Here is a 26,640-nt window from a genome sequence, read left to right as displayed (position 1 = left end):
CACCCTGGCAGACACACGGTCCCACGCCTGTTTGACCAGAGCTTGATCCACTGACAGCTTTCCGTCTCTATTCACCGGCTGAAGCAGCGGATCTGTCTGCTTTTTCTTCATTTCATACTGTACACGGAAGCTCTTGAATGCCTGCAGAAACAAAAGGATAAAATGAGAAAGACGAGTGGTGAGAGTTGTTAAATGTCTGTTATGTAACAGGGCACTCTGTCTTCCCAGGCCTGACTCACCTGATATTTGTCAGTGAGGTTTCCCTCTGCTCCCTGAGCCCGCAGCACATCTCTCTCCAGCTGATCTAAAAACACCTTCAGCTCTCTCAGCATCTTTCGCTCCTCTCTCTGTCACAATCAGAGGACATTCAGCTCAGAATCACAGGGACAAACCGGTTCAAATTTTGCTTTTAGTTCGTAGTCAGCATTCAAATGTGTTGAGAAACTCATACCAAACTGACATTCCAGAAAAACCTCATTAATTCAGTTTAAAGAGGAAAAAAACAGAGTTAAAAACTAGAAAAAAAAGACTTAAGCTAATAAGATTCCACACAAAGTTTGGCGAGTCATATTAGAAGGAAAGGGGTATAGACAGTAGTTCAAACCTCCGATTCAGTCTGTTAATTTAGAGAAACATACCTCAAGCATTTGCTCTATATCTTGGGGACCAAACTATCCAGGAAAGCAGCAAGGCACAGAAAGAGATGCAAACACACCAAAGAATGCATTAGGTGCATTATTAAAAAGAAGCAAAGAGGGTGGGAAATGGGACGAGGGTGAGATGGGAGTGTACTCCAAACAGAAAGCATGCAGCATCAGGACCTGATCTCTCACCTGGAGTACCGGCACTGACAGTGCAAAAGTTGGAATTGAGCCAAGAAGCAGCTTAATGTGCACAAAAAAAATATGTAGATGGATGAATTAAATGAGTCTGATGATGGAAAACAGAACTGTGATGATTTCATTATAACTGTGTTCATGCGATGATTATTTGGATTCATGAGATCTTCATGTGACAAAATGACAAATGTGAAAAATTGCATGCAAAGGAATTAACAATTAAAAATGATTAAGCTCAGCAGAAGCTAACGGTGTAATCTGTCAACTACGGCCAGTATTCAAAGGTAGCTACAAAACTGAAAGGGGCAGTATCCAACAACTGCTGCTAAGCTAAGCTAATAGGTTCAGTTAGCCGGAGCTGGACCTCAGACTGGGTTGCACAACGTGAGTGCTGAAATTACGAGGGCTATCGGATTTGTTTTAAACAAAAATTCTGGCCATATCATACAAATTGCACCTTTAAAGCATGTTTTTTCAAGCATATTCTGTCGTGATCTCTGCATGTCCTCATTCTCTATGTATGATGATACACTAGGTGATTTGTATGTATGGTCACAATATATACAACATAAAAAAAAATGAAACAAACAAGACGCAACATTTCTTCTCTGGCTTCATGTATCACTTCATATATAAAATCATACATTTTTCCAAAACAAAAGTACCTCATCCTGCTGTCCATCAGTCTCGGAGTGGTGGGGGTTTGGGTAGTGCTTGAGAAACTGAGCCACATACGTCATGATGGATTTCTCGTCCGGCTTGTCAACATCCACATCTACAGAGCGACACAAACATTATCTGACAGACTTCTGATGAAATGAAACATCTAAATAAAGACAGCGATAGCAAAATCATGCCCCTGCTAAACTTAAAATATGATCTCATTCTTGTATTCCTGTAGTGCTGAGGGGGGATGGGGAGGAAGTCAATATGACATAAAAAAAAAAAAAGAAAAAGCATTTTGCGACCTCAAAAGGATAAATCTCCTCAGGCTTGACAGCTAATTATACATGTCTACTTTCATCTACAACCTCGGCCTGATGTTTCTAGAAATCAGGGTCAAGCTCCTGTAAAAGCAGAGACGTTTGAGTGCAGCTCTTCTCGCAATAAAGCATCACGACTCTGCCAGTGAAGACAGGACTGCAGAGCTGCTGCGGACTGCTTCACTTCTACAGAGCCGCGACACGGAATTTGAATCCTCTGCTGGATTTCAATGATCTTTTCAGCACCAATTTGTCCAAAAAAACCATTGAAAGTGAAATGATATTGCAATATCTTTTGGCTATATCACAATAGAGAATGTATCCATATATTGTGAAATCTCATAAAAAGGAATTCATACATGGTGGGACTGGGTGGCAGTATCAGATGTCATGGTATCTTTAACAGTGTCCAAAATCTAAGGAGCATAAATTCTTATATCACTGTGAGGATATAATATTGATATATTACACAATTCCATCAAACACTAACACTGTATATTTGCTGATTCATGTCTTAAACACTGGCAAAAACTTCCACATACTTAACCATGTCACACAATGCTAGCTGGTCTGAATTGTCTACTACACTGGACTATTTAATGAAGGCAGCAGGAAAAGGTCATTGGCACCTTCTGGGTCCAGCAGACGGGGGATACCCAGCTCATTCTCTGCTAGTGCAAAGGCTTCCTCCAAATTCTCCCTGTTGCTCCTCCTCCGCACCGCCTCCATGTCCACCAGGTCTGGCCTGATGGCGTGCACCACCGACTGGAAGGCGACACCATCGCGCCAGCTGGGACCAAAGTCCTTCACCTCAATTCCATGATACCTGAAAAGCACAAATGTTACTATAAACTGCATCTTAAACAGTGCATGGAAAATGCATCCATAAACATGCTGTAACACCTGGCCAAAAAGGGTATTTGAAAGTGACTCACTTGGCAGCTGTGCACTGCACCCATCTGAGCAGAGCCTTCTTGGCATTGCCCTGAAATTTGTTGACCACCTTTCTCTTCATGGGGGGGCTTCCTGCTTCAGAGCTGGCTATACTCTCCACAGAGGAGTTGCTGTTGGACAGAGCCTGGAGGGCTGGCAGGTTACTTGTTAACTCCTCAATCTACGTGAGGAACAAGAAGGAGAGGAGAAGGAGAGGTTGCATTGTGACCAATATTGGGGATGACTCATTTGAAATTTACTCATTTGCTTTAATCCAAGTAATCCATTATTTAGTTATGTTTTCAAAAAGGTTAGCCTTTACTGTAAGAATTTCACTGTAGTTCCCTGTTCCTGTCCCTGCTTATTGGCGGGCAGTATGCAGCCACCTTCAGATGTGTTAGTGCGACTGTGTTGTGTCACTGGCAGGTGCAACTCAGCTAGCAAGATGCCAGAGCAGAGAGGGCAGGCTGTGGTCCATCAGTCGCATGTAAAAACATGATGTACTGTCGGCTATATGGGTCCATATTCTCTTGTTTTCACTGAAGCAGCTGCTAAAACTGTGCATTAGCAGCCAAATTGCTACGCAGCTGCTACCTGTCAGGTCCCTCTGTTTATGTTTATTTTCTTGCACATGAAATAATTCAACTTTTTCACTGCAGCTGAATTGCAAAAAATGACATGTTGCATAAAGCCCCTGTACCAGCTTGATTTTATTTGTATAGATTACATTTTTTATAAGATTAATGAAAAATTTTAAAGGGGACAACAGTGGGTCAAAATGTTAAGCAAAAAAACATTTGGTCCAGTTTGAGAATGGATTTATTCATAAGAGCATTGAGTGAACACAGTTATTAAACGCTCAGGGATCAGATGAAGTATTACCTGGAAATAGAGGATAACGGTCCATATCAACCCAAGGACAATTGATGGTCGACCATCTGCGATGTCAGTGGCATGAATGTTGACAAGTTTGATCTGAAACAAAGCACGGCAAAGGATTATTCAGAGAAATATGTCACATGCAGACAGTCTGGAGGGGAGACTACCCAAATAACCCCTCAAGTTAATTCTCTCCAAAAGAAGGCAAGCTTTTGTTTGCTCAGTCATCAAAGTCAGGACTTTGATGAAGGTAGGAACTGTAAAATAGCCAAACCAGGCAGAGACAGCCACAGTGAACCAGAAGGAATAAAAGAAAAGAGAAGATAATTGTGTTTAACTAGGCTTTAAAGGAAAAGCAGCGATATCACAGCACTGCAGAACTTGCATAAGAAAACTGCCACATTTTTCCACGTTTACATCTCTACATTTGAGCACCTCGTAGCTATAGAGAGCCAAACACCTCATTGACTAGTGTTTGAGTCAAAATGCATCAAAATGCACGTCAGTAGAAAAGCGTAATGGCTACATTAATAGAAACAGAATAACTGTATCCAAGCGTTGCTTATCGTGCATCAAATGAAAAGAATGCATACAGTATAGGATCACACAGGGCGTTTAATGGCGACTGACCGGAGATCCTCGATACACAGACTGAGGGCACACATGATGGGAGAGAGATCACAACAATGTAAGTCTCAGTCCTCAGGGAACCCAGATGAAAGTGGAACGCAGGCTTCATGAAGCCAAGGATTTAGAGATGCGTTATGTAATCAAGAAGTCCAGTTTTTATATGCTGCTCATCTGAAAATTGTGCATGTTGTACGGCCACGGACACCTGATGTGCACTAAAACATATAAAATCAATAGCTTTTTATTATCCAGTTCTTAATCATAGCCTTGACTTCCTAAAGGATGACTTCACCCCAAAATTAAGTTCAGTCGTTATTTAGTCACTCTCCCTCGATGGAAAGTCAGGTGAGGTTTTGTAGTCCCTAAACCATTTCTGGAGCTTCACAGCCAAACAGAGTTGCAGCGTTCTCTTAAACATCTGAAGCTCTTGCTCTTGAAGTCTTCAGAGGCCCCGAGACCCCAAATTGATTTGAAAAGACATTATTAACACCCTCGAGACGCAGTCGAGCTTGTGCATGCACTTCAAACAGGGTGCTTCCCGACTCTTTCAGCTAAGCGGCTTCAGTGAAGATTTCAGTTTTTAATCGAGTTTGGATCCATGAGCTTGGTCCCCATCTACTTCAACTGTTTAAGAGAATGCTGCAACACTTTTCTGCTGTGAAGCTACCGCGTTACTTCACCCGACTTTCCATTTGCATGAGGGTAATGGATTTTCGTTTTCAGGAGAATTTCCCCTTTAAAACATGCCACTTTTTGTTTCTAGTATGATATTTAGCACGGAAATGCATGAACATTCAAGGGGAAACCGTTATGACTGCATGCTTACCTTTCTGCCTTCGAGGAATTTGAGCGCAGTACCAATGTTGGAGACCCAGTGGATCCTCTTCAGCTGGCGGCCTTGCTCACGTGGCTGAAGACAGAGAGGGCGTAAACTGAAAATCAGGCTTGCAAAGAATCAATAAGCTGAGGATACTTTCCTTAAAAGTAGGCTGCTTTAAGAAATACGTATAATCCTGTGCTCGTAAACATGAGACAGAACCGACTTCAATGAGATGTGCGTATGTTAATTCTTTTGGCTGGTATAAAGCATCAGGGGAGCACTCCTGAAAGCAGTAAGCTGTGCAGGCGGCGCTCATCGTGACGTGCAAAGGACTCATCTGCCAAGTAACAGCTTTACAGATGACATGGCAGTTTGTTTCAAGACAGGTCTGTTTACTAAATCCCTATCGCTGTCTGGGCCAGTTCATATGCTTGTGTGTGAGCCAGCAGCATCTCGCGGTGGGGAGGATCAGATCTAAATTAGGGCGCTGCGATTCCTGTGCAGTGATCCAACACTTAATGCGAACAACAATAATTTTATATTAACTTGGGATTTCTTAAGACAGAACAGATATATACGGTCTTTATTTAGGTTTGTGTGCATCCTGACTCACTTGTGTTGTCAAAGTTGAGTAAGTAGTTTATCTTAATTTTTAAGATAAATGGAGAAGGACATACAAGATATATACAGACCAATAAGATTTTGACTTTCGTAGACATATATTTTGTCAACTTACACATGAACATTTAAAGGTATCGAGGTAAACAAACTTTTAACTTGTTTTTAAAAAACAGTCTTAATTAAAAACTGATATTTGACCTACATAAGCAACAAGGAAAGAAGCTGCTGTGTAGTCTGGAAACTGAGTCAAATACAGAATTCACGTCGATTATCAGAATTGATATTCGATATCTTTGACAACACTACACCATCTTCATCACCACCAGAGAAGGACAAAATAGAAAGTTCCATGTTGTAGCTTTAGGACTGAATACTTATGTGACATCAACTGTTTGCATTCATTGTCATGTCTGCTGTTAACTATCTGGCAAAATCTTTACTGGTTAACTGAAAAGAAAAGGCTTTGCAAAGTATTTAATTGATTAACAGCACAGCTCAGAATTGTGTAAATTGTTAAACAAGATTTCAAGCGTGATTCAGATTGCAGATTTTTAACTTAAATAATGAAATAAATTAACCCACATGATGTTACATAAGGGAATCCACACATAAAAGCACAAGGTGTAAAGGCATGCCTCGATTTACATACTCATTATTTCTAGTGCATATTAAAAAAAGGAGACTCTTCCCCTTTAGAAAATCCACACTTGGTGCAAAAAACAAAACCACATGTACTACTTACTAGTCTTTGTCCAGACAGCACCTCCAACAGAGCCAACAGCTTCACCCCATCTTTGATGTCCTCAAAAAGGTCGTTAACCTCGAGTGGTGGTTTATACTAAAGCAGAGAAAGCACAGATTCATCGACATGGAAACACCGCAACAAATCAAACCTGTTGAAATTAGAAATGACTACCACATTAATGGAACCATTAATGTCACTTTGTTAATTTGCATACTGTGAAAGGGTATTGGTATTCTCAGCCATTAGCAGGGATGAAGAGAAACCAAATGCTGGTTGTGAGAAACAGGCTTGTTAGCAACAACCACAGAGCCTCCCTGCAGCTGAAAAGATGGTGCCTTTTTCTCAGCAGTGGCTTGGTGCCCAGTCCTGAGGCGATGCTACTCATTTAACCCTAATGGGGTTCTGTCTCCTGATATCATATCCACACATTTACAGAGCGGTGCGATCGTCAAGATGAATGACAGTGGTGTAACCTTCCGTGTACGGAAGCATCACTGCGCAAGTTAACTAAACAGATGTGTATTTATTCGGCCGAGAGACGCTTTAATTAAAAGGAAAAGCTCAGCATGGGAATTCTTTATTTGGCACCATATACAGGTCATTTCACAACTCAACATATTCCATGACAGGATGCAGTTGGCTGCCTATTTGGGGCAAAGCAGTGTGAAGAGGCGAGCGTCTGTCCTGTTATTCTGCACATGGACACCTCTCTTCTTCCTGTAATTAAAGTACTCTAGAGAGAAAACTGCTCAATTACCACTGAAGCTAGAGGTCCATTAGTATTGTATGCCACAGAATGTGTTGAGAGTTTTCAGTTAAATGCACTTTACCACGATCAGCATTTTTCATTCTATTCCTCTTGTCCAGATTAAAACAAAAAATAATTTCCCAATAAAACGACTGATATGTACAATCAAGCAAAAACAGCTTCTGTAATTTGGAAATCATTCCCACCCTGGAAAATTTGCTGACCGACAGAGTCACATGAGACCTCACAGTGGGAAACTGAGAAAATCACTGGAAAACTGCTTAGTGACACAATATCAGAGGAAACCGACAGGAAAGGCTGAAGGGAAAGAGTGATAACTGGAGGAAGTTCAAACTCAGATAATCACACTTTCACCCACAAAAAGCAGATCCCATTCAGGCCGATACTCATCATTTATTCACACACACAAACTGTTGCAAATTACTGAAAGACACTGTTTGTGCACTGATGAAAGAAGTCACCGTAAAACTCTTCTGAAGCGTGCTCAGACAGCAGCGGGGCCACAGCGTAAATATCACAGTTTGAGAGCTCTTTCATGATGGCTTATGCTACATTAGTCCTATTGGTATGCACACTGAGTGAGCTTGGGTGCAGTGCATGAATAATGAAGAATGGAACAACAGAGTGTCTCTGCGTTGGCCCACCACATAACTGAGATTCTTCTAAAGTTTTAGAAACCAAGATTTGATCGAATGTGGGCATATCGGGCTCAACAAAAGACCTAAATGTCTCCGTCCAGACTTAAACCTGATAGCATCTGAATATGCCGTGTCATCATTACGACAATACTTCTTCAACCTGATTAAAACTATTCTGATCAGAGACTCCACCTTAACTGTTTACATGCAGACTAAATAAAATGATTTGACAAGCTGTGCATTAACAAAGAATTTAATCAGAAAAAAATCTTTTTTTGACCTGTGCAAAGTGTTTCCACCTGCTGTGAAGCATCTAATCCACCAAAACATTTGATCTATGCAACAGTGACATAAAAGATTTTAGGATTGTTTAATACCTCCATGGTTGAAAGGCTCGAAACAAGGATTTGTTCAAGTGTTGGAAAAGATTAAGAAAGCTGGAGTCGAGTGAACCAGAAACGTAAATATCGTCCGGAAGAGAAAATGTAGGACAATCTCAAAATCTGTATCAACATTTTGTGAATAAATAAGTTGGATTTTCTTATTCTTCCACTTCTGATATATTCTGGCAGATTTGGAGCTTCACGGCAGGCAGAACTACTTCAAGTATGTCCAAAGAGTTCTAACCCTCATGTAAACAGTCGATTCTTAAAGCTGAGATTTCAAATCTGAATGATTTCGATCAGACAGAAAAAATATTGTCCATGTAACCACAAACCTTTCCAGACTTATTCTGAATTCCAAACACTTCACAAACACAAACGCAAAAACGTCTTATATTTCATCGTCTCAGGGTCATTTTAATTCAGCGCGCATAATCTAAGATATTGTGTTATTTAAGGCTCACAGCGTGATGTAATTCAGCATGTGTTATTGTTGTGCCCTCCTTGTTATTTACATGCATGAGCCTTAGAAGCAGACGACTGCCTGCAGGGAACTGTCCTCACCCTCTTGCTCTCCATCTGCACACCTCGTCACTGTCCCTGCCAATCCTGTCCACAAATACACACACTAGCATAAAGCACCAAACACCCACGCGCACACCTACACACTTACACACCTACACACACACACACACACGCACACACACACACAGAAAGCACAACACCTCATACACGACAACCCCACATAACACACTTCACTAGTGGTACAGAAGCTCATCCAAATAGTAAGCGTCTTTAAAACGCTCTCGACTGCAAAGATGCCTCTGAGCTCTGTCATGTCTCTCATCTTTCCTGCAAAGCAACAAGCAGCATGACTTTTTCAATGGTTTGCCTCTCAGGAAAAACAGACGACTTACAGTGTTATTGTACAGCGGGCATATGTTCCTTCCCCACTATTACATCCAGCAGATTGTAATTGTCATTGTAAACCAACTCTGTCCTATTAAACATGATTTGTTTTTAAATGCAAGAGAAATGACGTCATTTTTCACAGCTAACCGGATGAATTAAATTATCTTCCCCTATTAGGGGCCATCACTGTTGCAGCAAGTTCCCTCCACAGGCACAACGGGGCAGTCGCCTGAAACACCAATGAACGAAGAGAAGCTAAACAATCATGACGAGCAATAACACATCACGAGTCTCTGGCGATAAAGGTCGGCGTAGCTTAACATCCAACTTCCAACTGATTTAAATGCCACGACGACATGTTTCACATGAGCGTGATGAGTTTACATAATTCAACAATATGCCCACTGTCAAGTCATTTCTGGGAGCCATGTACGCAGCAGAGAGCATGGATGAAAATATGGTATATGAATGAAAATGGACACTTACCTTTGCTAAATGAGAATTGATCCATTTTGTGAAGGTTCTCTTCTGCACCGCCTCTTGCTCATCTGAAATTGAAAAGGCACAAACACATGTCACATGTCAACACATGATAGACGCCACATGCTCTTCTGATGGCTTAACCATACTTGAGGCTCGAGGAGCTGGTGATATTCATAGAGGAAACAAAACCAAATGGGGGAGAACATTAAAGATTTGCTGGCTGTTAAGTGATTCTAGATATGGATATGGTCGGATTTATGGCTACCAAAGAAACATAAAATGCATAAAATATTAAAGGATATGTTCACCCATAATTGAAAAATTCAGTCATATCTACTCATAGATGGAAAGGCGGTTGAACTTTCACAGTTCACAAAATATTTCTTGCAGCAAAAAAGTTGAAGCATTGCCCTAACCAAGATGTAAAAAAACCATCTGAAACCAAAAACACATTCAAATGGATCCAAACTGTTCGTCTGAGCTAATCCAAGCCTTCAGAGGCTCCAAGATCAAACTGATTTGAAAAGACATTGATTACACCCTTTCAAAGCTGAAGTCTTACTGAGCTAAACACATCTTATCTTGTTTTTAGTATGCTTTATTATGTTTTAAAACAAGACCCGATCCACTAGGTTTGGGCAAATATTAGATATTATCATATATCACAATATTTGCATGTCAGTAATTGACAAGGTGTGGAATAAGACCGGGCTGGCAGAGGTCACTATAGGTTAACCGGCCTGATTTAGCGGCATGCAGACATGCAGACATGCCTATACTACAATCTACCTCAGTTATTTAGGAGAACCATGCACCATTGTTTCAATGTGAAGTTCAAGATATGTTCTGTTAACTGTGAAACTTCACCTGACCTTCCATCTGCATGAGGGTGAGAAGACAGTGACTGAATTTTCATTTCTGGCTAAAATCATCCGTTAATATTTCTGTGCCATTTATGTTTCTGTGGTAGCTATAACTATATCTGTCTCATTGAACAGCCACTGCGAGAACAAATCGTATATAATGACCAAATTTTCCTTTCAGCTATAACTTCGTCGCCACAGCCAGAATCCTACTTTACCCGACCTTATACTACATATTTTTCCAATGGGACACAAGTAGCATTACAGCAGCCCTGAAACAAGCATGTTACAAAGTACGACTCCTGCGTAGATGTGTGCAAAGTGAAGAACTAAGCTAGTGCGAGTATGATAGACACTCCTGAGAAGAGCTCTCAAAAAGAGGTCATATGAGGAGATTAGAGAATGAGTGTGGATAGAAAAATCACCGCCAGCACAACTCCCATGCCACCTCTGTGTTCAGTAATGACATGCATGATTGTTTAGGTCACCCCCAGCCTCTTTTGTGGTCTATTAATATATTCAGCCACGCTGCCTCATGCATTATGCAGCACGGACAACAAAACAACTGATTTCTTTGCCTTAGTGGATGCTGTTGTTGCGTCGAGGACTGATTTCTAACACCCTGTCACGCATGCCGGTAGGCTAGTGCTGCACACTGCACTGAGTGGCCATTTTTAAACATCCACCCTTAGAGATATAGACAGCGGTCACGTGTTGAAGGAAGCACTGCGAACACTATACAGGGAGCAAAGACGTTGTGTTGACCCACAGGCAAATGCTTCATCACTGATGCACAGGGGATGCCCACTGAAGCATAGCACACATAAACACACACGCAGATGCGGTACACTTACAGCTGTTCGTGTAGCATTACACTGTAACTAGTGCATGTAGCAGGGATTCACCTACAAACCATTAGCATATGTTATATTTCCATTTACATCCCAGATTAGCAGTGTATGTGCACACAGATGAGGGATTGAAGGCTGCTGCTGCCCTACTTACCGCGGAGATACTGAAAAAATCCTGTCACCAGATTTAAAGAAGTCTTCCTGACAGATACATCCTTATAGTGAGCCATTCTACAACCCACTCTCCTGCTCGCTCCCTTCGCCTGTCATGAGTTCCACCGCACATATATGTATGTGTGAAGATAACATCCACAGTGGAAAAAACAAAATGGTAAAAAAAAAAGAAAAAAGAAAATCACAGCCGTCCTTTTTCCTTTTTCTTTCCAGCAGGAAGCAAAAAAAAAAACAGATCTGGCTGCCTGGTTTCCCTGGTGAAAGCAAAAGCTGCTGGAGGCTGTGATGAAAACGTCCCCTCCTCCCTGACACTCTCACACACAGACACACTGACACACACGCACGCACAGACACACGCGCACACAGGCGGCAGAGGAGAGAACTCTAGCAGAAAGGGTCATTTACAATCCTGTCCTTCCATCTTCCTGTGTTTTTCCCATCCAGAGGAGCCATGCCTGTGTGGATGTGCACAGCCCCCCGCTGCACTGCCCGCTCGCTGTATCATCGTGCCGTCTGAGGCTGGAGAGAGATCAGCTAGAAGCATGGCTCCACCAATCAGCACGAGGGGGGCGGTGATGTCACAGCTCTGGCTGCATTATCCTATGTGTGTGTGTGTGTGTGTGTGTGTGTTTGTGGGCCTGCGTTTGTCAATAAGATTTGTCTAATCTTCTATGAAAGTGATTACAGAACAGTGTCCAAGACAATCATGAAACAAATCCCTTTACATTTTTTTTGTTTTTGAATTCTGAAAAATGTTGGCATTGAAATCAAACGGAGTCCCCACAGGCCCATTCATTAAACACGACCAGAATAAAAGCCTGCCACACAAAGCTCACCATGGTGCAACAAATCTTAATAATTAATGCCGAGGCCGGTGACATCTACCACCTGCTCTCTCTCGCTCCCTGTGTCAGTGCTTTTGTGACGACAAAGCAGACACACCCACCCAGGGATTCCCGCTGCACACACAGTATCATGTAAAAGCTCTAAAGCATACCCGTTTGTGTCCTGCATGAACCACTTCAGCTTCGACCACTCTGTTTTTCTATTGGACCTCTACTCCACTCCTCTCAATATAACACACAGTAGTGAATGAGTCTGGTACTTGATAGCTTATCATCTCCTGCAGAAAAGTCCCTTTATTCTTTCAAGACCACCGGCAAACTAAAAGCTTTTCTGATAGACTAAAAATAGTCCTGAGCTTGTGATTCTATTATTACTGCTCCACACACTGCTGGTGGAACTGGCCCAGAAAAGCTATTTGGGTGAAAATTGAATTTTTTATTTTTTTTTCCCTTTTACGTCAAAACAGTAAAAGGTTACAAGTAGGACCGTTAAACTGATGTTGACAGCTGCGTGCACAGAAAGCAATGAGCTTTTAGAAATGCTACAATTAATGTTCATAATTATTAATGACTAGTCTCAAACAAAACAAGGCACTCAAGCTTGTATGTCAACAAGGACAAATTAAAACCAAAAACATTAGCATTGTAATTAACCGTAATCGCATCATTCGAATATTTTCTGAGCATGTTTTAAACCCTCCACTGTATTTTGAGGTTTTCAGTAGTACACGACACTGTTAACTGTGCCTGCATACTTTTTTGAAAATGAAGACGAGAGTCTAATCTGTCTAATATAACACATATTACATGATCTTAATTCATCTACATACTGTATGTTGATATGCACAGATATGAGAATATTTTCATTTTTACTCTATCAAATTGCTTGGGGCAGTTTATCTAACTAGCAAACAAGGGATCTCTAGCTGTCTGTGTGTCTGTCTGTCTGTGATTTGGACACACAACATGTTCAGCCTAATACATTTTTAATAAAAAGCGAACACCTGTGCTGCTGGGCTGGTGCTAGGTTCACATGTGACCCCTTTTACAAGATGTAATAGACAAAATGGAGATTGGCTCGGTGCAACAACTTGCTGTGGCAACACGTCGCAGAGAGAAAAGTACAAAAGCAGAAGCAGAAGGCTAAACAAGTCTGGAAGAGTGGGGCGATGTGGTCAACACAGGTTTTCTATTCTAAAGCAAGAACTGGGGGTGAGAGTTTAAGTTTCAGCAGTAGTACGTATACATATACAATATTTATAAGCATATCAGCCAATATATGGATTCTATCAGTCCATGAAAGTCCTAAAAATAGTGCTGCACACAAGCAAAACAGTGGATGGTAAAGGTTACGGTAAAATATCAACTAAAGGTTATCCTTTTTCTATTCTGAAGCCAAATGGGTCCAACCCAGGAAAAATCCTCTGCTGCAAAGGAAGTCATGTGTTTTTGCTCCCACCAAGGGCATCTAGGGCTAGATATTATCTGCAATGTTTTCATTACTGGTCACAATAGCTGCATTTTGGTCATGGTGACAAGATAATATGGTGTAATAAATATATTTGTGACACCTTGCTTTGAGTTTGAAATGTTGAATGTTGTCTAAAAACTAGCAGCAACAACACAAGGTCCAACTTCTTTGCTTCTAAAGCTGAGCAACTCCACCTACTGACTGAAAGCCTCAGAAACAAGTAACATGTCAACTATGTGATTGAAAAATAAGGAAACAAGACTTCAAATCTCGACAAAGTGTTTCCTGCCAACGTTTGGGCAGATTTTGATCTGTTCTCTGTAATACAGACACAAAAGTACTGACCTTCAAAACCCAGCACAAATGAGTAAATATTAAAGTTTTTTTTATGATATTCCAGCTGCTCAGTCTCAAGTCCAGCTAGCTATCAAGGAGCTGTCTAGAGTCCTGAACTCAGCTAGACGGCCCACTTTGTGTAATAAGACGTACGTATGTAGGTCAGGTTTGGATATACTAACTCTGACAAGCATGAAATCCTTACCTGAAACAGCTCCACATCATTGAGTCATTACGTCCAAGTCAACTGATTTAATTATGCCTGATGCAGTACTAGCAGCTAAGTGCCAATTAAAAGTGGATATCCCCAGCAACAAACACCACAGCACAGCATCCAACCACTAAAGCATCTGCAATTCTCATGAGCGATGGAGTACTTAAGGTGATCTTAGGACAGATGATACCTTTGGCAATACTGTGCTGTAGGTGCTTGGCTTCATTGGCCCGTGTTGGTCACCTGGGAGCACTGTAAAAGCCCACGCACTCTGCTGTTGTTCCACTTAGTCAAGAGCAGGCCTACTTTAGCTCCGCCAGGCAAACAATAATCAGGCAGGACAAGAAAGGATTCTGTCCATGCAGAGATGCTTGAGACTGAGGATTTATTACCAACTGAATGGTTCACAACATGCAGGTACTATAATTTAATGTATTAGAAGGGATAGCAAATGAAAGCAGTATGCCCCCAAACAATAAGACTGTCTTCATCACAATTATTCAGTCAGTCTGAGGCAGCCCGGCTCAGTGGAGAGCAGGAATTACCTCCTCTGTTCATGAGATTACATCAGTGTGATCATGGCTGTGTGTCCCTGGCAGCTGTTACTGACACTGTAGAGTAGAAGCATCGCTTACAGCTGACAACATGCACACTTGTCTTTCTTGTACTTTGCTTTTACTCCAACAGTGATGTAACTAGTCCACCCCCTCTAGGAGAACACGGACTTCTAATGATAAGTGAGCTCTGCCAAAGTGGTTTTCAGTGTTTCTAGTTTGTGACCTTTCATAACAATGCCGCGATCTAGTTTTTACTGGCTGCATGTGCAGAGTGGGCAGGCGTTTTTCACTAAAAAGCATGACCTTACGAGCTGAAACAATCGAGTAAAGGTCCCATATTACGCTCATTTTTAGATTCTTTATTTTATCTTTGATATTTGCAAGAAAAACCTGCTTTAATGTGCAAAAAACACATTATTATTCTCATACTGTCCACCCTCGTTCACCCTCTGTCTCTTTAAGGATCCCCCCTCTCGAAACGCCCTGTCTCACCTTATTGGTAAGCTCTCACAGGCCTGAGCAGGCATCGTCCAACTTATCAGCTCTGCCAGTGTTTTTGCAACCAAGGCCACTCTGGCGAGGAACGATGATTGTATGTTAGTGACATCACAACCGAATGGAAGTCCTGTTTGTGGGAGCATTTTCTGAACATTGATGGTTCTGTGCATATAGTGTCGCTTTACATGTTTTGATACTTTCACAGTAACTATATAGCATCTACACTAGCTTTATAATAAAAGATAAGACAGGAAATTTTACTTTGTACAACATTAACCCCTAATCAATTGATTTATTGACTGAAAATTAACAACTAAATTCCTTAATTGAACTTTTATGATTATTGAAAAAAATGCCTCATCACTCTTGAATATAAGGATTGCCTGTGTCTCAGTTTTGGATCAATTGTAATTGATACAATTTGTATCAATATTCATGTATTTATCACTTTTTATTGCCCATATGTGAGCAAATTGTAATGTGACATGAAAATGAGACGTTCTCTCTAATGAGTTCCACCTAAATATTATGACACTTGACTATTTATAACAGGAAGCAAAGAGAAAAAAAAAACATGTAACCTTTTACATTTAATAACCAAAAATCTGAGACAAACTTGAAATAGTAATTGTGCATTTAAAAAAAGAGATATTTTAACAGGATTATATCTGTCAGTATGCACCTAGAAGGAGGACTCGTCACACTATTAGACGTCACCAAAAAACTCTTCACCAACTGTATTTCATCATATCCTGTTTGACACACAGTCTCCACCAGAGCGAAACCCACATGAAACCCACAAGACGAGCCTAGGCATAAACAGAGCGGCACCCTTGTCATGCACACTCCCCCACGAACTTGAAGGCTTACGGTACCCTGAGGGATTTTAAGGCCATGAGATGTTGGTATACTACGATTGTATGGCACTGAAATCAAACAGAGCAAACACTAGTAGAGTATGACGGCAGCCACAAGTTGAGCTTTGATACTAAATACCAGCAAGATAATCAGTGTGCATTCACAAGACTACATATTTTCTGGTGTCACGATTTCATCCACCCAGACGGACCATTGCTCAAGTCAAAGTGAGTCTCTGCAGGACGCCTTTAACGACAGGAAGCGGCGTTTGATCACCAGCGGAAAAAAAAAACCCAAACCACGTTGCTGCCAGCCATCTACAGAGCACCTATAACCACTGGTACTATTATGTCTTCCAGATGTGAGCTGACACCAAAATCCACTTCCTGACATGAAACACGCAACAGGCTGGCGCTTTGCATTGCCGACCATGCCATTTGTGCACCGTTCAGGGAAATGTCCTCAAGACAGTAATAAAGATAACAGTCTTTTCTGGGTTTATGTGACTCATCGTTTTCATAACATGAAACTGTATATCATACTAAATTTGAGAGATTGTTAATCATGATAAGGCGCAAGCGATGTCTTTTCCTGACTCATGACTCGTTTTAATACTTGCCTTTACCCACTTAGTCATTATATCCAACTTACCAGAGATTATTTATCAAAATAACAATCACGGTCGCTACAATATTGTCACAATGTTGAGACTGGTTAATGCTTTATAGGAAGGTCCTTGCAATAGGCATCCATCTACGCTTATAATAAGGCGTCATTCTCGGTTTACGTTCGCTAGCTGCAAAAAGCAGAGTTAAATGTCAATGAGTTTGTTGTTAACTGATAATAAATATGTGCAATGAAGCTTTCATCAAGTTTTACTTACAGCAAAAAATCATGATATACATTGTGTATCACGATATAGCATAAGAATATTGTGATATGAGTTTAATGCCATATCGCCCATCCCTATTGAATTATTAAGTTCAGTATGTGTTTATGGCTTACATTATATGTCAAAAACAACACAAAATATCTACATAGAGAGACCTAAACATGCATTCATTTACTTTGTATTGGAGCATGTCTGAGCCGGTATGGGGGTGTTTAAAACAACAAGATAACACGCTCATGGCAGGTGCTTTTGCCATGACACATTTCAATCTCATTGCGGTGATAATATGCATTAATAGGAAGTGAATGGAAATAGCTTTGCAGCTCACACGAAACTTGGTCTCTCTAGAGCAGGAACCGGGCAGCGTTGGCACAACCACAGAACATTTTTCATAACAGTCGCTATGGTTACAAGCCGTAACGTGTTAAATTTCCTGGTATACTGTACCTCCAGAAATACATGTGAATGGAGCCAAAGTGGCTGCCAGAATCGAGCAGACTTGTGAGTGATGGTAGTGGCCCAATGCCCTTGCAACAAAGGGGGGGGGACACCAACAAAAAGAGACTCCCGCTATCGATCTGCTCTTCACCAAGGGCAGACAGGGTGTCAGGTTTTAGTCTTGTTCAGTGCATTGTCTGTGCATTCATGAAGCCGCGGTTGTTTTGACTCAGTATCCCGTGTCAAGACCAGATTAAACGTTTCTTGTGATCCCTGGCCCACCTTAGAAATGTAATGAAATGAGGGAGCTACCTTTTATCCAACGACTCGGGTGAAAACGTCTCTTTCTCAGAAGTGATTAAACAAAAGGGCAAAGATGAGTTGTTTTCTTGGAAAAAAATTATATGTGCGCAAAGTTATTAAATAATAAAGTTACTGGCTAAAGAAAAACAACAAAATTTGGCTTACTATTTTCGAAAGGAAAATCAGATTTACAAATATGAAGTCAAACCGGAGCCCTGATCCATGTCTTGAGATCAGGAGTTACACAGTATATCACTCAATAAAAATAATTCCTTTTTCTCTAAATGCCTTCTTAATTACACCATCCAGGCCACCAAACAATATAGTGCATCTTTTTTGGGTTTGGTCACAAGATATCATAAGAATTTGATTCATTATTCTGAATGAGATTATGGGCTTTCTTGGAAAAAACAGAAGAGACCATGTGAATGTTTAAATCAAATTACCACAATGTTTGATTCGACTATGTTGTAAAAGACAAGCCAGTTATGAAAACAAACCATCCTTTATGTTGCTAATTTTGTGCATTAAGTTTTAAACTGCCAAACGCTGCAGAGAGATGATAAAATGAGGCACCCATGATCGTAATCACACTGAGGCCAATACCTAATTTAAATGATACATTTCCCAATTGTGTGCCTTAATGCGGCTGTGTGAGTAAGTGTGCGTGTGGGCATGTGGGCGTGTGTGTGTGTAAGCATGTGAGCCTCCTGCCTTGCAAAAGCTGGCAAACTTCAGATGGGCATGCAGCCCAGGCATTGAATCAGCACAATGTTACGGTGCAGCAGCGCAGGAGGAGAGAATGTTTTGCCCGTAAGCCAGCTGGGCTAAAGAGTGACACTTACCCTGCAGTTTTTGCATCACATTAGCGATGTCCACAGACGTGCGGCCAAAGTGCCTTGGAGAGGCCATGTTGTCTCGCCGCAGCTGTAATGACAAGGTGTGTCACTGATGTTGGGAGCAGAAGAACCTTCACAACTGTCCTGAGTGGGACATCCCCTCTGCTCCTCCCTCTCTCTCTCTGCTCCTCTCTCTCTTTCTAGTTTCACTGCAGGACCAGGTCCAATTGAATCTCAGGTTTCTTGCAGGGACAAGCAGGTTTACTGTCCAATGGAAGCACTTCTTCCATTCATTGCCTGCAGAAGAGAAGCGTATGTCAAGAGGATTTCAAATGAGGCCACACCTACCTGTCAAGAACTTACTTAACTGTTTAACTGTTCAACTTTTAGTGGCTATGTACCTTGCAGATGGAACAGCCTTCACAAATTCAAGGACTTCGCACGCACAACTTTCTCACAGTTTATGACAATCGTTGAAAGATTGCCAATCATCTGCATTTGACTGTAATGTTTTTAAATTTTTATCTTCATTTTACATCTCACTCTCAAAATGATTTGCATATCCCTGTGGACTGGGCAATCATGCTAAAGTAAGTCTGCTTTCAGTAAGGTTACTATGTAAAAATAAAGTTTAATAACCATAGGTTGACAAAATGTCATCATCCAAATCTATAAAACTACCAGTGCTGGCAAATTACAGAATTTAAGACGACAAATGATCAAATGTCCCATATAAATCAATTGATTGCTTACATGGCAAGTACTTTATATCAGCTTCACTGGCTTGATCAAGTATACTGACAGGGACTTGACTGATTTGATTGTCATTAGGGCTGCACAATCAATGGCAACATTATCAAAATTGCACAATGTCCAAGCGCAATATCCACTCGTGTGTGACAAAACAGCCTCATAATGAAGTAATGCAGTGCTGCAGAGATGCCCTGGCCTGAGAAATCTTACTCTCCAGAGATAAGAAAACATATTTGTTTGGTACAACAAATATTGCATAATCAGAAGAATCATTCCAGCTAATCATGACTCATACCACCATTGCAATGCCTGTCAAAATAACTGCAATACCCTAGCTGTCATCATCTGTCAATGAGCGCCAAGAAAGAAATGAACAGGAAGACACAAATATAGAGACATGCAGCTACACAAAGATGACAGAAGATAGGAGACCATAATCACAAAGTCATCATTTGCTGGCAAAAACTGATAAAGTGTGAAATGTTCAGTAAATAGCTACATGAAAATGCGAGTCAAACTGCATTTCCTCTGAGTGCACACTGCCTTACAACCATATTTGCACTTGAATGACAGTCAAAAAGGAAGTGTGAAAATGTCTGAATTAGCCCAAACAAGTGTAAAGGTTAGTTAGCTAGCTTTGCACAGCATTTCCCCCTCAAACGGTTTCATCTCATTCACGCATGTAGTGCACATATTACATAACCATCAACACACGTTATTCAACACTTAACGAACTTATCAAACTTATAGATGAATGGTGTGGTGGCGGTGTGCCGTTATCACTAGCGCCAGCTGAACGCGAGAGGAAGTTACTGAAACACCACAAACTCTGCACAAACTAGCTTAATAGCGTCAGAAACAGTTAGCGCTCCAGTAAACATGAGCCTGACAACCAACAGACAAACAATAGGCTATCAATGACATCTACAGCGACATTTTGTCTTACCACTTTCGGGACAGCGGGGACTGAGAAGTTGACACAGGAAGTGTCTGTGTGTGTTCCCCTGTTGCCAATGGTAACGGTGAGAGTGAAGCACGGTGGTGGTGGAGGAGCAGAAGAAGAAGAAGAAGAAGAAGGATGATGAAGAAGAAGAAGCATAAAGATAAGAAGAAGAAGAAGAAGAAGAAGAAGAAGAAGAAGCATAAGGTGAAAAGAAGAAGCATAAGGTGAAAAGAAGAAGAAGAAGAAGCACGAGAAAAAGGATAAAGATAAAAAAGAAGAAGAAATAGGAAAAAGGAACAAGAAGAAGAAGAAGAAGAAGAAGAAGAAGATAATGAAGATGATAATGGTGATGATGATAAATAGGGGCTTCTGGCAGCAAACCTCACAAACTAGAGGAGGAAGGGGAAATGTGTGGTCTAGTTCCTGTCCTCCTCACTTTTTGGGACAATGGGGTTCATTCTTTGGCTGAAGAGAGGGGAATTCTGGGTATCCCCCCCCACCCCTTCATCTCATTACCAAAGTTCATTTGTGGCCCTTCACAGTGAATGCTAATATTCCAAATACTTTATTGGTCAAGTGTAAGCCATAAATAAGAGGAGGTTTTGGGTTGTCAGTTTGTGTGGAAACCTATTCCGGCGTAACAGTCTTTGTCTTTTTAGCTTTGGTCGTTAATTAATCAGGAAGGGCTGCCCACCATCTGGACCCTTTGTGAAAGGGCGACTCCACCAATTTTGCAGTCATGAAGGAACAGATCACCCCGAAATGAAAATTCAGTCATTATCTACTCACCCCCGTGCCGATGGAAACCCTTGCGAAGTTCGCGGCAAAACAGTAATGCAGCATTTTACTAAACAAGTGAAGTAGATGGGGACTTCAGGTGTGATGAAAAGCCCCAGGATCCCATAATGATTTGAAAAAGCATTATTTACACCCTTGATGCAACACCTACTCCTGATTCAGACAGAGTGCATGGTAATGCTTTAAGTTCAGCTGCAGCGACAGTGAAGATTTATTTGGGTGGCCTTTGTATGGCTTTTATTGATCGGACAGCTTCAGAGATGACGGGAAATGGGATGAGAGAGAGGGGGTGAGACACGCAGCAAAGGGCCCCAGGCTAGGACTTAAACGCAGGGCCGCTACCGTGAGGACAAAGCCTCTGTACATGGGACACCTGCTCTACCAACTGAGCTAATCAGCACCTGACAGTGAAGGTTTCTTTTAAAGGGTGTCAGTAACATCTTTTCGAATCAATTTTGGATCTTGGACCTTACAGAGACTTGGGTTAGGTTGTTGTATGGACTCATTTTAGTTTTTTTACCCACATACTTAAGCTGTTAAGGAAAATGATTGTGAAGTACTGGTTTAGTTGCATTGTGGGTAATGTAGGCACCAGGTTTTAAGAAGCAGTCCACTGGTCCAGCACTTAATCCTCCACTTTAAAACCTCTTTGTGAGTAACTCTCAGTGTTAAACCTGCTGCCCCACACTTAAATGGTCAATTAGAAAACTTAGATAACTACATTTTGATGAAACCCTTATAAGCCTGCAGCTGGATTAATACAGTTCTTGTATGATGTTTCTGGGGAACCTCCAGGCTGTTTTACTATGCAGATCACAGTGACAGTGCTCAAAGCTGCAGCTCCCCAAGAGACTCTTCATTCAAAGTGCTTTGGCGCCATCTGCTGGACATTGTCCAGCAACGACTGCCCTAATTCAACTTCATGGGACTTTTTTCCTCTCATGAAACTGTATCTTTGGCCTGTTCTGTGTTTTTTTTTTTGGGAAGTCCAATCCTGGAAAAGTCTTTCTGCTAATTAAGATGTATAAATATTTCAGAGGGAATAATTGTACATGTGTATGTATCGGCTGCTGAGCTGCAGGAGGCTGGTTTGTGGGAAGGTCAGCCTGAAGACTCTGAGGGCAGAAGTGAGTTGGGAACAGTGCAACAATTGAAGGAAATCCCCATAGAGACTGTGAGCATGATAGACTGCAGACTCTCTAGTGGATCATTGGATTTTCATTTTCACTTTAGATTCTCCAGAACCTTGTCAAGACACTCGGAAACATTGGCAACACCTTTTACGTCAGACGTTTGGTTGAGTTTTTGATGGTTCTGATTAAATGACATTACTTAACCGTGTATCACGAACTCAGCGTGGCAAAGCTGCGAGAAAAACACAAACTACATGCCTTTTCCGAAGCCAATAAAGCCATTGTTGGAAAGTATTGATCCTGAGGAAATGATGCAAAAGGAAACAACCCTGTTTCCCAGTGTTATGTCCCACACAGATAAGCAATGCAATTGCTAATTTTAAAGCCAGAGAGGGAAGGAAGCATGACAGCAAAGTTTCCGCCACACCAAACACTGCTGGGAGAAAAAAAAAAAAAGCCTGTCAGCTCAGTGTTCGTCTGGCTGCTCGGAGTCTGTGTGGAATCAGTCGGTGGAATAATGGCACATAATGAAACACATCCCATGTTGGAGATACTTAAGTCATTTAATCATGGTGAGTGTATCCCTAGTTGTTTCCTGTGAAAACTAAGATGTAAGAGTGGCATGTTTTATTGTGAAATTCGGGTGCTGAACTGATACAACAAATGACATCATCACACGACTGTCTGTTTAATCTCTGTAACTGGCTTACACTTAGAAATAATTAGCCTAAAACGGTGACTTGAGTCTTTTAAGTTAAAGTTATACGTTTCTTTCATGTTGAGCCAACGTGTGAATAAATCAAATGACTAGATGTGTGATTTTAAAACATAAGACAGAATGACAAACCTGAAATGCTTTGCTTTTAGTTCATTTCTTATGTGGGCTTTTATGTTTTAGGAAAACAAATCAGGGAACAAAACTCTCAGTTCTTACAAAAAGGGGCTCCATGTAACAATTTTTATGTATTAATCATCATATGTGAGCAGATTGTAACACGGTGTCACAAATGAAACCTTCCCATCTCGTTTGGTTGCCTGCACAAGCCCGTGAACAAAGTTTGTTTGAGGGTATTAAATGCCGCTGGGCTGTGGATGTCTTTGCGAAGGACTCGTGTTGGTTGTGACGTTATGCACGTTCTCGAGTGCCTCGTCTCAGTGCCTCTCTCCACTCCACTGACAGAGTAGTTAGTGTAGAAATGGAGTCTGCTCACACAAACCAACGACCGACTTCCACGGAGCCCCTTTGAGTTCAACAGCCCAAAATTATTTATAGTGTAGAAATCTGTTCATCTCCAAGTGCAGCTGAAACACACACTGACGTCTCTGCAGTGGGAAAATTGACAAATAAGCTCTGAATAGCCCCTCAATAAGTTAAGGGCCAAAATGTATTAAATTAAAATGTAAAAATACACCACCCAGAACACTCTGGAAGACTATTATTGTCTGCAGCGTCAAAAAAACGTGTAAGCACGCATCAAATCGTCGGTTCTTTAAAGCCTTCCTGTTTGCCACTACCTTTTATTAAGTTAACTTTGAGGCTATTTATATCTGTCTTTTCACTTTCAGCTGCACTGTCACATTTTCCCCTCTGTGTTTTCAGTTTTACTCAATTTATCTTATATTTAGTAAACATGTCAGAATATTAGTTGAAATGTGAAAAACCGACATTATTCTCAGAATGTGAATGAATAAGTTAAAAGGTGGCCATTTCTTACATACTGCACCTCTATATTATCCTTTTAAAATCTTCAATTTACTTTAATACCTTATCTTAATCTTGCGTATTAAACTTTTTCTTTTTTTTTAAATGTTTATTTGAAATGGACATAGCAATTACATTGGACAAACCATATGCATTGTTTAAGTGTTTTAGCACGAGTGCTAATTCACAACACTTGTCCATAGGCAGCTTTTGAAAAGATAGAGCAGTTAGAAAATAGGGCAATTAAAATAATAAGAATGGAAAAAGAAAAAAACAGGCAAAGATAGGAGAAAAAAAAAAAAAAAAAACAGCAACAAAACAAGAGAAAAAAGAAATCAAAGAAATACAAGCAAGTTTCAAATAAGGGACATAAAAGGCAACAGAGCAGAGGCAATATGAGCAAGCAGTAAACCAGATAAGAACTATTCATGTGTGCACTGTTGATTAGATTTTAGCCACTGTTTGATTCCTTTGTTAAAAGCTTTACTATTGGTCTCTAGTTTTAACTCAGTGGGCAGAGAGTTCCAGAGTTTGGCCCCCTTTACAGAGAGAGCAGACTGGCCTAAAGAAGTCTTGCGTAGTGGGATGAGACAATCACCACAAGTGGATGCTCGTGTTGTCACTCTGTGGTCGCTCTGACGCCTGATGGCCACTTCAGAAAACAGTGTTGACACATGATTATTTAAACATTTAAAAAAAAATCTTAAAATACTGAGGTTAATGAAACATTTTTATTAACAACATTTTTTTTTTGTATTGCCTTTTTGGCATGTAGCCTACCTTACCCAAGTTTTAGTTCGAATTCAGTAAACTTTTGTAGTCGACACGCATCCTGTACGGCCTCGTTTCAGGAGCAACGTGACAAATAGAACGATAAAGTTATTTTTTGATGCCTCACACCAATGCTACGGTCAGTCTGTTCTTCAGTGCCATGATACATAGACGGTGAACCCACATGCAGGTGTGATGTAAGATTTTATATAACGTTGAGCCCAGTATAGCAGCAATAAAAAAAATCAATACGCAGAGCAGAACTTTCCGGAACAAATCTGGCACATATGGGATGTACTTTCTTAGGCTGGTGCGGCTGCTCCTTCGTCTATGCTAATAAGATTTTTCATTTCTAACCCGAAAGGCAGCGGGAAACATCCATCTGGGGAAATAATCATCCGCTTTTTTAGAACAACGCGACGCATCCTGCCTCACGTTCCACCAAACATTTCCAGCCATTATTTTGAATCCCTGAGTACTTCCCCTTTTCTGACACTCTGCATTGATTTCCTCCTTTTTTCCAGGCGATATGATTCTCGCCTTCTGTTTATCTGTGCTCGTTGGCCTGCTGCTGGGTGCTCTGGTCTACGTGCTGTTGACCTGGGCGTCCAGGCGCAGGGCCACCGCCAGGATCACCCAGCGCTCCAAAAAGAGATCTGGCACTTCACAAACAAACGGCCCTGCGAGCAGCCAGATGGGGCTCTACAGAAGCACTTTCCTGAGCGTGTACAGACAGCCCTCTCTGGAGCCAGTGGGCCCTCTGGGGAGCAAGCCAGGCTTAGAGACCTCCACCTTCCGCCCAGTGCCAAAGAGGAGCAGGGCCGGCCTGGACATGGGAGAGGACACTCAGGTCGACATGCCTGAGGACACGGCAGCTTCAACCTCACTGGATTCAGCATCCCTGGTGCCAAACAAGAGGCACTCATTCTGGTTGGGCGGTAATGGACTTAAAGGTTTCCTCCCCTCACAGACTCCCCCTCCTGCGTATGACAGTGTCATCCACGCCTTTGAGGAGACTTGCACTTGAATCTTGAATACAACAAGAACTGAGAAGGGAGAACATTGTAGGATTACACTGGATTTTTCTAATCTCTATAAGGGACAGACTCTCAGACCTTCTCTTACGCTTTTCAGTCTAAAGCATTGTGTCCTTTGCAGCAAAAAGATGTTTCCACAGCCATCAAGTCTGAGCTCAGTGTTATATTGCAAGATATGCATCAGCGGTGCAAGTAATCGATTCATTTGCATGTTAGTTTTTCCATTAAAACAACAGTGTTACAAATTAAGGGGACTCCTTCAGATTGTTTTTGCGCAAAACTCAAAAATATTCCATTTTAAATGATATAAAATACTGACAAGCAGCGAATCATTCTACTGGACGAGAAGTACCAAGCAAGAGAATGACTGCCTGATGATTAATCAACTGATCATTGCAGGTGCAGAGCATCTCATGACCCACGATGTAGAGACACTGGCAGTGAAGAGAGCTCGAGGGTGGATTTGAACGATCACACGAGGATGAGGGAAACACTGTGTGTCGTAGAGTTATATTATCTAACCAGCAATAAAGATTTAATGAAGATTTTATCCAGTGCTTCTAGTCTTTTTTGTGCAAAAGAACAAAACTGAGTTTATTGGCCTGAAATGAGTGAATCTGGTGTCATGTGAAATGGAGGAAGGTTATAGTGAGACAGTTACCTAATTAATAATAATAATTACAGGACATTCATCACATCAAGGTCTTGTGTCAAAAATGTCACTTCAAC

The 26,640-nt window shown here is 41.2% G+C and overlaps 2 protein-coding genes across 12 annotated transcripts in view; one reads left to right on the top strand and one right to left on the bottom strand.

Moving 5' to 3' along the window:
* Positions 1-20,587, bottom strand: part of syne1b (spectrin repeat containing, nuclear envelope 1b) — an 80,796-nt gene extending 60,209 nt beyond the window's left edge. For 7 of the 11 annotated variants that reach the window (XM_030391913.1, XM_030391921.1, XM_030391917.1 and 4 more), the window contains exons 1-11: positions 11,504-12,054; positions 9,639-9,700; positions 6,448-6,543; positions 5,091-5,174; positions 3,638-3,730; positions 2,758-2,936; positions 2,452-2,648; positions 1,505-1,614; positions 639-671; positions 240-347; positions 4-141 (exon numbers count right to left, since the gene is read on the bottom strand). In XM_030391913.1, the coding sequence (XP_030247773.1) occupies positions 4-141; positions 240-347; positions 639-671; positions 1,505-1,614; positions 2,452-2,648; positions 2,758-2,936; positions 3,638-3,730; positions 5,091-5,174; positions 6,448-6,543; positions 9,639-9,700; positions 11,504-11,579 (1,176 nt within the window). In that variant the 5' untranslated portion in view covers positions 11,580-12,054. Of the gene's footprint in view, positions 1-3; positions 142-239; positions 348-638; positions 672-1,504; positions 1,615-2,451; positions 2,649-2,757; positions 2,937-3,637; positions 3,731-5,090; positions 5,175-6,447; positions 6,544-9,638; positions 9,701-11,503; positions 12,055-18,780; positions 19,072-20,473 lie in introns of those variants that run through there. The other 4 variants (XM_030391914.1, XM_030391924.1, XM_030391923.1 and 1 more) reach the window with 2 other exon arrangements.
* A 2,278-nt stretch (positions 20,588-22,865) lies between these two features.
* myct1b (myc target 1b) lies at positions 22,866-26,461 on the top strand. Its single transcript, XM_030391430.1, has 2 exons — positions 22,866-22,973; positions 25,399-26,461. The coding sequence occupies exons 1-2, from the start codon at positions 22,919-22,921 to the stop codon at positions 25,899-25,901; spliced, it is 558 nt and encodes a 185-aa protein (XP_030247290.1). The 5' UTR covers positions 22,866-22,918; the 3' UTR covers positions 25,902-26,461.
* The last annotated feature ends 179 nt before the right edge of the window (positions 26,462-26,640 follow it).

This window comes from Sparus aurata, chromosome 16, assembly GCF_900880675.1.
Source record: "Sparus aurata chromosome 16, fSpaAur1.1, whole genome shotgun sequence".
Taxonomy (NCBI): domain Eukaryota; kingdom Metazoa; phylum Chordata; class Actinopteri; order Spariformes; family Sparidae; genus Sparus; species Sparus aurata.
Note: the sequence above shows the minus strand (reverse complement) of the source record. Positions and strands in the feature narration are given on the sequence as shown.

Bases quoted from the DNA above. Each gene is read 5' to 3' on its own strand.
- myct1b (XM_030391430.1), top strand. From the start codon at position 22,919: ATGGCACATAATGAAACACATCCCATGTTGGAGATACTTAAGTCATTT. The intron at 22,974-25,398 runs GTGAGTGTATCC...CCTTTTTTCCAG, and splicing joins ACTTAAGTCATTTAATCATG to GCGATATGATTCTCGCCTTC.